This window comes from Pseudophryne corroboree, chromosome 1 (assembly GCF_028390025.1).
Source record: "Pseudophryne corroboree isolate aPseCor3 chromosome 1, aPseCor3.hap2, whole genome shotgun sequence".
NCBI classification, from domain to species: Eukaryota; Metazoa; Chordata; class Amphibia; order Anura; family Myobatrachidae; genus Pseudophryne; species Pseudophryne corroboree.
Genome location: NC_086444.1, coordinates 402,005,527 through 402,020,064, shown reverse-complemented (window position 1 = coordinate 402,020,064; position 14,538 = coordinate 402,005,527). Strand labels below are relative to the sequence as shown.

Below are 14,538 nucleotides of genomic sequence, written 5' to 3'. Positions count from 1 at the left end.
ATTTCTGCTGGGCGAGTCTTATGGACCCGACAGTGGACGGGTGATGCCGACTCAAAGAGGCATATGGAGTTTTTGCCTTACAAGGGTGAGGAATTGTTTGGAGAGGGCCTCTCGGACCTCGTCTCCACAGCTACGGCAGGTAAATCGAATTTTTTGCCTTATATTCCCTCACAATCTAAGAAAGCGCCTCATTATCAAATGCAGTCCTTTCGTTCAAATAAAATCAAAAGAGTACGTGGAATGCCCTTTCTTGCCAGGGGTAAGGGCAGAGGGAAAAAGCTGCACAACACAGCTAGTTCCCAGGAGCAGAAGTCCTCCCCGGCCTCTACAAAATCCACCGCATGACGCTGGGGCTCCCCTGAGGGAGTCCGCTCCAGTGGGGGCACGTCTTCGACTTTTCAGCCACATCTGGGTTCAATCACAGGTGGATCCCTGGGCAATGGAAATTGTATCCCAGGGATACAAGCTGGAATTCGAAGAGGTGCCTCCTCGCCGGTTTTTCAAATCGGCGGTACCAACTTCTCCCCTGGAAAGGGAGATAGTGTTACATGCGATTCAAAAATTGTGTCTTCAACTAGTGGTGGCCGAGGTTACCCTGCTTCAGAGAGGGAAGGGGTACTACTCAACCCTGTTTGTGGTCCCGAAACCGGACGGTTCGGTCAGGCCCATTTTGAATTTAAAATCCCTGAACCTTTACTTAAAGTTCAAGTTCAAGATGGAATCGCTCAGAGCGGTCATCGCCAGCCTGGAAGGGGGGATTTTATGGTGTCGCTGGACATAAAGGATGCATACCTGCATGTTCCCATATATCCTCCTCATCAGGCGTACCTGAGATTTGCGGTACAGGATTGTCATTACCAATTTCAGACGTTGCCGTTTGGGCTTTCCACGGCCCCCAGAATTTTCACCAAGGTAATGGCGGAAAGGATGGTGCTCCTGCGCAGGCAGGGTGTCACAATTATCCCGTACTTGGACGATCTCCTCATAAAAGCGAGATCACAGGAGAAGTTGCAGAACAGCGTATCCCTTTCACTGAAGGTGTTACAGCGACACGGCTGGATTCTCAATATTCCAAAGTCGCTGCTGAATCCTACGACTCGCCTGCCCTTCTTGGGCATGATTCTGGACACAGACCAGAAAAGGGTTTTTCTTCCGATAGAAAAAGCGCAGGAACTCATGACTCTAGACAAGAACCTGTTGAAGCCAAAACAAGTGTCAGCACATCATTGCACTCAAGTCCTGGGAAAAATGGTGGCGACATACGAAGCCTTTCCCTTCGGCAGGTTCCATGCAAGGACTTTCCAATGGGACCTATTGGACAAATGGGTGTTCCAGTCGGTCTATGTCTTTCCTCCTCTTTCTCTCATACCCAAGGTGTTGAGAATAATAAGAAAAAGAGGAGTGAGAACAATACTCATTGTTCCGGATTTGCCACGAAGGACCTGGTATCCGGATCTGCAGGAAATGCTCACAGAAGATCCGTGGCCTCTTCCTCTAAGACGGGACCTGTTGCAACAGGGTCCCTGTCTGTTCCAAGACTTAACGCTGCTGCGTTTGACGGCATGGCGGTTGAATGCCGGATCCTAGCGGAAAAAGGTATTCCGGATGAGGTCATTCCTACGCTAATAAAGGCTAGGAAGGACGTGACATCTTAACATTATCACCGAATATGGCGAAAATATGTTTCTTGGTGTGAGGCCAGGAATGCTCCTATGGAAGAATTCCATCTAGGCCGTTTTCTTCACTTCCTACAAACTGGAGTGAATTTGGGCCTAAAATTAGGCTCCATTAAAGTTCAGATTTCGGCCTTATCCATTTTCTTTCAAAAGGAATTGGCCTCTCTACCTGAAGTACAGACTTTTGTGAAGGGAGTACTGCATATTCAGCCTCCTTTTGTGCCTCCGGTGGCACCTTGGGACCATAACGTGGTGTTAAGTTTTCTTAAGTCACATTGGTTTGAACCACTTAAAACAGTGGAGTTGAAATATCTCACTTGGAAGGTGGTCATGTTGTTAGCCTTGGCTTCGGCTAGGCGAGTTTCGGAATTAGCGGCTTTATCACATAAAAGCCCCTATCTGGTTTTCCATGTGGATAGGGCGGAATTAAGGACCCATCCTCAATTCCTACCTAAGGTGGTCTCATCCTTTCATATGAACCAACCTATTGTTGTGCCTGTGGCTACACGTGACTTGGAGGATTCAGAGTCCCTTGATGTGGTCAGGGCTTTGAAGATTTACGTGGCCAGAACGGCTAGGATCAGAAAAACAGAAGCACTGTTTGTCCTGTATGCAGCCAACAAGGTTGGCGGCCCTGCTTCAAAGCAGACTATTGCTCGCTGGATCTGTAACACGATTCAGCAGGCTCATTCTACGGCAGGATTGCCGTTACCAAAATCGGTTAAGGCCCATTCCACTAGGAAGGTGGGCTCGTCTTGGGCGGCTGCCCGAGGGGTCTCGGCACTACAGCTGTGTCGAGCTGCTACTTGGTCGGGGTCAAACACCTTTGCAAAGTTCTATAAGTTTGATACCCTGGCTGAGGAGGACCTCCTGTTTGCTCAATCGGTGCTGCAGAGTCATCCGCACTCTCCCGCCCGTTTGGGAGCTTTGGTATAATCCCCATGGTCCTTACGGAGTCCCAGCATCCTCTAGGACGTTAGAGAAAATAAGATTTTAAACCTACCGGTAAATCTTTTTCTCGTAGTCCGTAGAGGATGCTGGGCGCCCGTCCCAAGTGCGGACTACTTCTGCAAGACTTGTATATAGTTATTGCTTTCATAAGGGTTATGTTATAGTTTCGTTGGTTTTGGACCGATGATGTGTTGTTGTTCATACTGTTAACTAGATAATATATTACAGGTTATACGGTGTGATTGGTGTGGCTGGTATGAATCTTGCCCTTAGATTAACAAAAATCCTTTCCTCGTACTGTCCGTCTCCTCTGGGCACAGTTTCTCTAACTGAGGTCTGGAGGAGGGCATAGAGGGAGGAGCCAGTGCACACCTAGATCCAAAGTCTTTCTTAAAGTGCCCATGTCTCCTGCGGAGCTCGTCTATCCCCATGGTCCTTACGGAGTCCCAGCATCCTCTACGGACTACAAGAAAAAGATTTACCGGTAGGTTTAAAATCTTATTTTTCTCTTGGGACTTAGTTCCTTTAGCCTCAGACACCCTTCGCCACTTATCCAGAGAAGTGGGGTCCGGGTTACACCAGCAGGAGAATAGCGCTTAACCCTAGAAGCACTGTCCCTTCCGACACAGCCACATCCTGAGGCTCCGGTTTGGTGAGTGAGCCTCTTTGTAGGCACAGTGGCTGGCCACGTTAGCAGTGGGACCCCCACAGCACAGCGACAGTCTTCCTGCCCTGCCGTGCTGACAGTGAATGTCGCGACAGCGGGGGAGAAGGGGGGAATAGGGCGCGCCCGCTTCCAGCTATCTCCCCAGTGAGTCTTCCTGCACTGCCGCGCTGACAGTACATGGCGCGGCAGTGAGGGGGAAGAGTACAGACGCCCGCATACAATTTGTACTTCCTCCCCACCGTGTCGAGTCTGCGGCAGCGTGAAGGGGAATGAGTCCTCTGTGTGTGTGGAGCGGCCGTGTCCTGCGCAGCGCTGGTGTCACCCGCTGTGTTTTGTGGCCGCATTGCACAGTGCGGCTATGTGTTAGCAATGCTATCAGTGTTATCAGTGTTGATCAGAGCACACATGAGCTGATAGTTTAACTGGGGCACCCACTCAAAAAGTTGGTGAGATGGGTGCCTGTGCATTAAAGTTGGGTGCGGAGTTGGCGGGTTTTCAACCTGCCAGCCAAAAACAAAACACAAAAGGCGCCTTTCTCAGCTAGGCAGCTCATTAATGGCAACAATTGTTTCTTTCTCCTCAGGAATCTGCACTGTAGAGAGAGTCAGGTGCACTTTGCTACAGACTCCCAGAAACTAAAGGTGGGTACACACTAATAGATATATCTGCAGATCAATTGATCTGCAGATAGATCTATGGACGAATCGGGCAGTGTGTTGAACATACACATGCCCGATCCGTCGGGGACTGACGTCATGAACTGGGCGGGCGTGTACACACGCCCGCCCAGTTCAGCTGTCAATCACCGCCGGCCGCCGCAGCACAGCGACGCGTCAGTATATCGGTAGATATATCGGCCGTCTGCTGTTCTGTGACCAGTGTGTACGGGCCTTTAGAAGCCTGCACAAACTACAGGCTGGTGGCTGAGGGGATTGAGAATAGGGGAGTCAGTCAAATACCTCCCTCTATCATTCTGATTTTCCTCTTTCTCGTCTTTTCTATATTTGTGAGAGTGCTGGTGTAAAATTGTGTGTGTCTCTACAATGGCAGGCAAGGGACCAGCGAATAATGCGTCACAAAAAACGTTCATCTGTGCGAAGTGTAACAAAAACACAGATGATTCCTCACTATGTGAGGCATGTGCTTCAGAGTTTGCGTTTGTTAACCCGTCCCAAGACGCTAATTTTCCCCCATGGGCGGTAGCACTAACAGGAACCATCTCACAATTACATACTGAGGTGGCTACCTTACGGAGGACTCGGGAGATAGTTGGGGATATGCCTCAAAATGAGGTACCCTCTATTGCTACGGAACAACCCTGGGTGGCAGGGCTAGCCAAGTCGGTAGAAGGTCTCACAAAATGCTTAGACACGCCCAGTAAACAACCGCAGATGATGGCTAAGACTAAGAAACTCCCAGTACCATTAATTCTTCAGTCCGATGAATCCGGGGAAGAGCTGCTCTCTCAGGATGAAGCCGAAGAGGATTATCGGGAGTCGGGCAAAATTACTGACGCGTATGACGAAGTTGCACTAGAACATTCTCAAGGGGTTGAACCTCTTATTTTGGCTATAAGGCAAGTTTTGAACATTTCCGAGACGACGACACCGGATTCGCCAGATACTGCGTTATTTGGTAGAAATCGGCGTTCAACGGTCACTTATCCCTTTTCAAAGAAACTGGATGATCAGCTGGCTGAGGCTTGGAAAAACCCGGACAAGCGTTTTCAGATGCCCAAAAGATTCCTCAGTCTTTATCCGTTTCCATCGGCTATGACGGATAAATGCGAGAAGTCACCTCGAGTGGACTCCTCTCTATCCAGGTTGTCCAAGAAGACCCGTTTGACCGGAAGCTGGACACCATGTTGAAGTCTATCTATTCAGCTGCAGGTGTCTCACTTAGACCAACCTTGGTAAGTTCCTGGGTGAATAAAGCAGTGGAACATTGGGCCACTAAATTAATTAAGGATTTACAAGAGGGTGCTCTGTTAGAAGTAGTGATCTTAGCGGAACATATTAAGGAATCAGCTGTATACCTAGGGTAATCGGCTAGAGATATCGGTCAAGTTAATTTGAGGATCTCAGCAGCAACTGTTGCAGCCAGAAGAATTATTTGGCTTCGGTCATGGCAGGTGGATGCTGAGTCAAAAAGATCAGCGGAAGCACATCTGTTTACAGGTGACGTTCTTTTTAGAAACGAACTAGATTTGTTAATTTCTCAGGCTACGGGTGGTAAATTTACCTTTTTACTTCTTCTGCCACCACCTAAGCGCTCTTATACTGTAACTTCTTTTCGGTCCTTTCGGTCCACTCACCCTTTCAGAGGACTCGGTAGAAATACACCCTTGCGAGGTAGAGGTCGCGGCAAGCAACCAGTCGTTGCTTGTCGTCCGGACCCAAAGCCAGCAGAAAAGACCGTGGCATGATGGTCTCCCTTCCCACCGGGGCCCAAGTACGCTGGGAGCGCGGCTTCGAAACATTCAAGATGCCTGGTTCAAGATATCGGACAATGCGTGGATTCACAATATCATCTCCCAAGGGTACAAATTAGATTTCAAAGTTTTGCCGCCAAAGAAATAGTTTACGACAAGTCTTCTACTTCTTCTGGACAAACGTTTGGCTCTTGAAGGTGCAATAGAGTCTTTGGTGGAATCGGCTGTGTTAATGCCGGTACCACTGCTTCAACGAAAGAAGGGTTATTATTCCAATGTTTTTGTAGTACCAAAACTAGACGGTACTGTACGTCCAATTCTGAATCTGAATTCATTAAATCAGTTTCTGTCTTACTACCGGTTCAAGATGGAGTCGCTCAACTCAGTGATTTTTGAGTCTGGAACCCAAGGAATTCATGATATCTCTAGACATCAAGGATCAATATCTCCACATTCCGATTTGGGAACCTCACCAAGCGTTTCTCAGGTTTGAGATTCAACAGGATCATTTTCAGTTCAGAGCCTTACCATTTGGTTTGTCCACAGCACCCAGGGTGTTTACCAAGGTCATGTCAGTGATGATTGCTCACCTCAGATCATTGGGAGTCACAATAATACCATACCTAGACGACGACCTCCTCAAAGCTCCATCTGAACTCGTTCTCCAGGAGCATGCTCTATTAACATACAATGTGTTAGTGGAACACGTATGGATAATCAATTTTCGGAAATCCAACCTTCAGCCGTCCACAGCGTATCTAGTTTCTCAGTGTGATCCTGGACACCAACGTACAGAAAATTTTTCTGCCTCAAGACAAAGCTCTGAGTATAGAGAAACTGGTCCAAGCTGTTCTCAAGCTACGACTGGTATCAGTCCATTTATGCGTTTGTTTGCTTGGGAAAATGGTAGCGGCCTTCGAAACTCTGGAGTTCGGACGTTTTCATTCACATCCTTTACAGCTGGATCTGTTACATCAATGGTCGGGGTCGCATCTACACCTTCAACAGTTAGTTCGGCTAACTACGGAGACACGACTTTCGCTCCTTTGGTGTCTCCAGTTGCACAATCTCACTGCGGGCAAGCGGTTCGGTGTGTGGGACTGGATGCTCCTCACGACGGATGCCAACCTTAGGGGGTGGGGCGCGGTTGTGTTGGACTCCTATATTCAGGGCCACTGGTCTCCACAAGAATCACCTGTTGCAAATAAATGTGTTGGAACTGAGAGCGATCTACAATGCACTGGTACAAACCTCCCACATTCTTTGATCCAAGGCGGTAAAAGTTCAGTCGGACAACACGACTGCTGTAGCATACGTAAACAAACAAGGCAGAACTCGCAGTCACCAGGCAATGCAAGAGGTGTCACGCATTCTCCATTAGGCAGAATGCAAGACAGTAATTCTCTCGGCGGTATTCCATTCCAGGAGTGGACAATTGGCAAGCAGACTTCCTCAGCGGTCAGGATCTACATCTGGGAGAATGGGCACTTCGCCCTGAGGTGTTCAACAATCTGATATAATGCTGGCGTTGTCCAGATGTGGATACCATGGCATCCCGTCTCAATCATCAGCTTCCAAGATACATCTACAGAACCCGGGATCCTCAAGCGGAAGCATTGGACGCTCTGGCCGTGCCTTGGCCATACAACCTATTTTACGTGTTTCCTCCGTTCCCTCTATTGTCTAGAATTCTCGAGAGAATCAAACAGGAGTCAATCACGGTGATCCTGGTGGCACCAGATTGGCCTTGGAGGGCTTGGTATTCAGACATGCGCTTTCTTCTAGTGGAAGATCCTTGGCCTCTTCCTCTGCGTCCGGATCTACTCCAACAAGGGCCCTTCGTGCATCCAGATTTAGAACGGCTACATTAAACGGGATGGCTATTGCGGCAGACATCCTGAAAAGAAAAGGAATTCCGGAATGTGTGATCCACACAAAACCCGGTTACGGCAGCCCATTACCATCGCATCTTATATCTCGTGATGTAACCGGAAAGGGTTTCAATCAGATTCATTTCGTCTCTCATGGTTCTTGCTCTCTCTTCAGGCAGGTTTAGATTCCGGGCTTCGGCTAGGATCCCTGAAAGTTCAGGTATCTGCCTTATCGATTTTCTTTCAGAAACGCCTGGCGCTCCTACCGGACGTGCAAACTTTCCTACAAGGGGTCCTTCGGGTACAGCCTCCATTTGTTCCTCCTACAGCTCCTTGGGATTTAAATCTGGTGCTGGATTATCTACAGTCATACTGTTTTGAACTCTTGGAAGAAGCAGATCTTAACTATCTTACTTGGAAGACTATTTTTCTACTAGCCATTGCTTCAGTCCGGAGGGTATCTGAATTAAGTGCCTTGTCTTGTAAACCTCCCTACCTGATTTTTCATACTGATAGGGCTGAGTTGAGAAAACATGCTTCCTTTCTTCCCAAGGTCGTGTATGCTTTTCATATCGATCAGCCTATTGTGGTACCGTCCCTGCAGGAAGATTCTGTAACTCCTTCTCTGGATGTAGTGAGAACGTTGAAGATCTACGTGGAACGTACAGCACCGTTACGAAAGACTGATGCTTTATTCGTGCTTTATGATCTCCCATGTCGAGGGTGGCCTGCTACTAAGCAGACCTTGGCCCGCTGGATTCAGTTGACTATTCGTCAAGCCTATCTACACTAATCTAGATGTCCTCCATTATCCATTGTGGCCCACTGTACACACTCAGTTGGGTCTTCCTGGGCTGCTAGTAGGGGGGCTACCACGTCTCAACTCTATAGAGTAGCCACTTGGTCCAGTATTTATACATCTTCTAAATTCTACACGTTTGATACTTTTGCGGCTTCATCTTCACGGTTTGGCAGTCTTCTTTTGCAAGTTCCTCAGCGATCTCCCACCCAGGGGGGAAACTTTGGGACGTCCCCACGTTCTTGAAGTTGTGCCAGTGTTATCTAGTGACTGACAGAAAAGGAGGATTTTGGTACTTACCGATAAATTCCTTTTTCGGAAGCCATAGGGGACACTGGCCACCCGCCCGTCGCTGTTCTCTTGCCTTCATTGTTGATCTGTTCTGTGTAATTGTTATGTGCTCTCTTCCCTCATATAGTTCTGTTCTCTTGTTCCCGTCTTCTCTCGGCTAATTCATAACTGAGGGATAATGGGGGGGGGGGTAGAGGGGGAGAAGCCAGTTTCACTTCTTAGATTATTTAAAGTGCTAGCTCCCTGTAAGCCACCAACATCACCCCACGGTCTTGAAGTTGTACCAGTGTTCCCTATGGCTTCCGAAAAAAGGGATTTATTGGTAAGTGCCAAAATCCTCCTTTTTGTCTATGGAATTTCAAAACTTTTTTTTAAAGATACTATATTTATGGATTAAAATTTATAAACAAAGAGCTTGTCCAACTCCGGCCCGCATGCAGCACCTGACACACACACACACACACACACACACACACACACACACACACACACACACACACACACACACACACACGCATGCAGCATCTCCCCCTAACATTCACACAGCAGGCATCTTATGCCCTCCCCCTAACACTCACACACGGGGTATCTTGCACTCTCCCTCTACCCCTAACACAGGGAGTATCCTACACCCTCCCTCTACCACTAACACTCTCACAGTGGGCATCTTACGCCCACCCCCTGCTGCAGCTGCTGCAGAAGTACAAAAGCAGAAGAAATGCTGATACTTCTAGTCTTCTGGTTGGGCCATGCTCCCAGGGAAAGGCTCCGGCCAGCATCTGTCTGCTGCACACCACATTCCCAGCTTTAGCTCTGCCCATGCCTTGTGGTCTCCCGTCCTGCTTACACCTAGGGTGCAGAGCATAGGCCACAGACAGCATGGTGACAGGCCCCCGGACTCCATTACAGCCAGTGGGGGCTGCGGCCACTTGTCTGCTTTACATGCTGCTGCTGGCAGGCCAGGTGATGGGAGTAGTCAGGGGTGGGCTGCTGCTGCCAGACTCCAGTCTGGCGCTTTGAGAGCCTGAGGTGGGCGCAGTTAGTTGCAGGGTAGTCTCTGTGCTGGAAGGTCCGTACTGCCTCTGGCGGTGTCTGCCTGTGGCCCCATCTCACATTATGGGCATAGCACTGGGCTGGTGGCTGACAGGGTGTCGGGCGCTGTTAGATTGAAGGATCCGGCAGAGTACCTGCAGCCCCACCCCTAGAACCTTCACAGCTGGCAGGACTGAAACACGGGCAACTGCAGGACCGGAGGATGGGAGTGGGCTGGAGCAAGGCAGCAGGCTGAGGAGGAGGGAGTGTGCCGGCAGCGAAAACGGGCGGGACTGGAGGATGGGAGTGGGCTGAAGCAAGGCAGCAGACAGAGACTTCCGACACTGCCCGACAGCATGGCACACACAGCGGTCAACAGCGAATAGGGGAATGACTCTATCACCACAGGTGGCTGATGTGCCTGTCTTAGCATAGCACTTTTGAATTTGCTGCCCCGACGCCTTGCTCCTTTGTGCATAAATGAATGACATCACCGTATGGGAGTGGATATGGTAATTACTTAACAGCAGCCTCTGGCACCGCATGGACCTAATTAAACTCTTTAATTAAAGCGGTGACAGGGCTAAAAATCAGTGTGCACCCCCCTCAAACCAGAAAAACACCCCCCAGCCCTCCTGTATAACATAAGGAACACTTAATTCCCCTCCAGCTCAGTTAGCAAGCAGAAGTCGGCCATATTGGTGCACCCAAGTGAAGCTACTAGATGACATGCGCAAGTAATTGAATTTCCCCATCTCTAAAATGGGGCATATTTTGTCCGGTTGTTAAACTGTAACTCTCTCAATTATCTGCCCCCCATAAGTCCCTACACTGGAACAAGAGCTGCCTAACAAAACAAACCCCAAGTCTTAATTTGTTCTCCACTCTGAATTTTGCTTTCTCAAAAATCCCTCCTAAACTACACCAAAAAAACCACTTTTGACCAAATGGGAAGTGGGAGAAAAAGCTGTTTAGATTGTTGCCAATTACTTATTTTTACCTGAAATTTGGCATGAAGCATCGGCTGACAGTTCTACGCATCCATGCCAAATTTCAGCTTAACACGTCCAATCACTTTTGATGTGTAGCCCCTAAAACACCATGCCCCCATCTCAGAAATTCCCTATGGGAGAATTCCGTTTATTCGATTCAGCCTTAGTATAAGGGCATAACTGTGTCCTTATACAGTCAGGCATGCATTCCTAAACTACAGTAGCCCCAGACCTCTCTACCTGATGGGAAAAACCAACCCCAAAACTGGACAGCCCAGGGCTCATAGTGGAAGCCCAAAAAAATAAAATGGGCTCCCCCCTCCCGAGCTTTGCCCCACACCCCTGGTGGTGGTGGGTGCAGGGTTCATGATACCTTTACAGGCAGCCTACAGGTCCGAGCATGGCCAGCCCCAGCATTCCGGAACTTGGAGCACAACAAGTGCCAGCATGCCTGGTTATAAAGATCCTGCTTGCACCTGTAGTTCACCTGTAAAAAATAATAAAATAAAGACAAGACACAGAATTTAGAAAAAATTATTATACTGCCCCTTCCCCTGGGGAGCGGGGGCCTGTAAACTCTTTTGTGCGGCCATCAGTTCCTCAGGATTTGCTGCGTCTTCTTTGATCTTCACCTAGGGAGCTGCCCCCGAAGGCTTGCGGCATATTCTTCCGCTATCTTCACCTAGGTGGTGGTGGCCATTAAGCTCTCTGGCATAGTCGCCACTCATCCAGTACTTCTTTGCCGTCTTCTTTCTTCAGGAGGTTTTCACTGCTTCTCCTCTGCTGTCGGACAGCCTGTCCCTGCCTCACGCAGGTTATTGTAGGCCAGACCAAGGGGATGGTTTTCAAAGATGGCGCAGTAAGCAAGCCAATCACAGCACATGATGCTCTCAGTCAATGTGTAGGCGGTCCCCATGGTAGTGGCCAATGAGTGGATGGAAGACCTCCAAGTGCTGTAAACCTCATGTGTGCGAGAAGGGTGGGGGGGAGTAGTGGAGAGTAATGCGCAGAAAGGGTGTGCAGGTAGAGGAGTAGTGTAGGGTAACAGTGTATGTGTGGAGGGGGTGCAGGGAGAGGGATAAAATGTGAGAACAGTGGGTGCAGGGAGAGGGGTAGTGTAGGAGAGCAATGTGTGCGGATAGGGGGTGCTGAGTGAGGGGTAGTGTAGAAGAACAGTGTATGCAGGGAGAGTGTGCAAGGATACGGTAAGTGTAGGAGAGCATTGTGTACAAGGAGGGGGTGCTGGGTGAGGGGCAGTGTAGAAGAACAGTATGTCTGGGAGGAGGTAAGGTAGTATACGAGAGCAGTGTGTGCAGAGATGGTGTAGCAGGGAGAGGGGTAGTGTAGGCTATCGTTTGTGTGGGGAGGGGGGTGCAGGTGAGGAGTTGTACAGAAGAGCAGTGTGTGAGGGGTAGTGTAGGAGGACAGTGCAGGGAGGGGGCGAGCAGGGTGAGGGGTAGTGTAGCAGAGCAGTGTGTGCGGGGAGGAGGTACAGGGTGAGGGGTTGTGTAGGAGAGCAGTCTGTGCGGGGAGGGGGTGCAGGGTGAGGGGTTGTACAGGAGAGCAGTGTGTGCGGGGGAGCAGGGTGAGGGGTAGTGTATGTGGAAAGTGTGTGCGGTGAGGGGTAGTGTAGGAGGGAAGTGTGTGCAGGGTGAGATGCAGTGTGTATTAAACAGCCCAAGAGATACCACTTTCAGGGGCTACTCACTCCACTTATTTGGATTGCAGATCGTTTGCATGTCTCTGGCAGACAGGCAATCTGGTCCTTTTGACTGGCAGGCTGGCCCAGAACTACTATCACAGAAAAAGAAAGTGGAGGTCATTACTGCGGTGTCTCTACAACAGCCACTTTCGCCTGACAGCTCTGCTCCTTGTCTGACCTAGTGCAGCATTGACTGGGAGCAGGTGCTGGTGCTCGAGCCGTGAACTTTGCTCTATCTACTAGGCCAAACCCTGGCGCAAAACACTGGCGCTGATGTAGGTGACGCTCTGCAGCAAAAAACTGCTAGTCTAACGGTACAGTAGCCTGAAACACACATACTGTACACACAGCACCTAACACACACACATACATATATACGCACAGCGGCCTGACACACACACATGCGCACAGCAGCCTGACACACACACATGCACAGCGGCCTGAAACACACTCACATATATATGCACAGCAGCCTGACACACATGAACATATGCACAGCGGCCTGACACACGTGCATGCATATACACACAGTAACATGACACGCACACCGGCCTAAACAATACGCACAGTGGTCGCACACGCACACACACACACACACACACACACACACACATATATATTTACAGTATATACATACAGTGACCTGACACACACACAAACATATGCACAGTGGCCCGACACACACATGCATATATACGCACAGTGGCCTGACGCACACACATGCGCACATCGGCCCAACACACGCACGCATATACGCACAGCAACATGACACGCATATACATACAGCAACATGACACGCACAGCAGCCTAAAACATACGCAGAGCGGCCTGACATACACACACACACGTACAGTGGCCTGACAGACAAATATATGTACAGCGGCCTGACACGCACATATATGCACAGCAGCTTGATACACACACTCACCTGTATGCACAGCGGTCTGACACACACACGCATGTACGCACATCAACATGACACACATGCACAGTGGTCTAAAACATACGCACATCGGCCTGACACACACACACACATGCACAGCGGTCAGACACACTGTCAGGCGAAAGTGGCTGTTGTAGAGACATTGCAGTAATATATGCACAGCAACCTGACACATACCCCCACACACATCTACATCTGAAATTAGAATACATCTACTCGCCTATCAAGGTGCAACACTTGCATTCAGATTTTGGCATTTGTGCTGTGCATACAGGTACAATTTTATGTGGAGGACATAAACTTGCATCCAACTCTAAATGATGTCGTAAGTATCATTATCTATGTATTTGTTTATCCTCCTACTCTCTTGTTTTCAGCAACAGCTGCACCAAAATTTGAGGTGGATCAGTCAGTGTTTGATATTCCACCATCCTACCACATCCAGGAGAATGGGAGGAGTCTACATATTCGTGATGAAGATGATGAAATCATGCAGTTTGCTATTCAGCAAAGTCTTCTAGAATGCAGTGGAAGCCAGGTCAGTTTCTACTAGTGTGTTTGGTTGTGTATACCATGTATACAGCAATAAATTAATTAATATTGCCAAAGGAGGGCCGCACTCATCAAGAAGAAGAATTATGTATAGTGTGTGTGTGTGTGTGTATGTATGTATGTATGTATGTATGTATGTATGTATAGTGGGGAATGAAAGTTTGGGCACCCCAGGAAAAAAATCATTTTAATGTGCAAAAAGAAGCCAAGGAAAGATGGAAAAATCTCCAAAAGGCATCAAATTACAGATTAGACATTCTTATAACATGTCAAAGAAAGTTTGATTTTATTTCCATTATTTACACTTTCAAAAGAACAGAAAACAAAAAATGGCGTCTGCAAAAGTTTGGGCACCCTGCAGGGTTAATACCTTGTACTGCCCCCTTTGGCAAGTATCACAGCTTGTAAATGCTTTTTGTAGCCAGCCAAGAGTCTTTCAATTCTTGTTTGAGGTATCTTCGCCCATTCTTCCTTACAAAAGTCTTCCAGTTCTTTGAGATTCCTGGGCTGTCTGTGACGCACTGCTCTTTTAAGGTCTATCCATAGATTTTCATACATTTTATGAAATCAGGTAGTATTTCAATTTTAAGCATGTAGTACCACCCAACAAAAGAAAAGAAAATGTAATACC

General features: G+C 48.5%; 1 protein-coding gene across 2 annotated transcripts in view; it reads left to right on the top strand.

The window, feature by feature from the left end:
* Nucleotides 1-14,538, top strand: part of ANKRD13A (ankyrin repeat domain 13A) — a 227,682-nt gene that overhangs the window by 202,573 nt on the left and 10,571 nt on the right. For both annotated transcript variants that reach the window (XM_063913226.1, XM_063913225.1), the window contains one exon: nt 13,733-13,893. In XM_063913226.1, the coding sequence (XP_063769296.1) occupies nt 13,733-13,893 (161 nt within the window). The remainder of the gene's footprint in view (nt 1-13,732; nt 13,894-14,538) is intronic.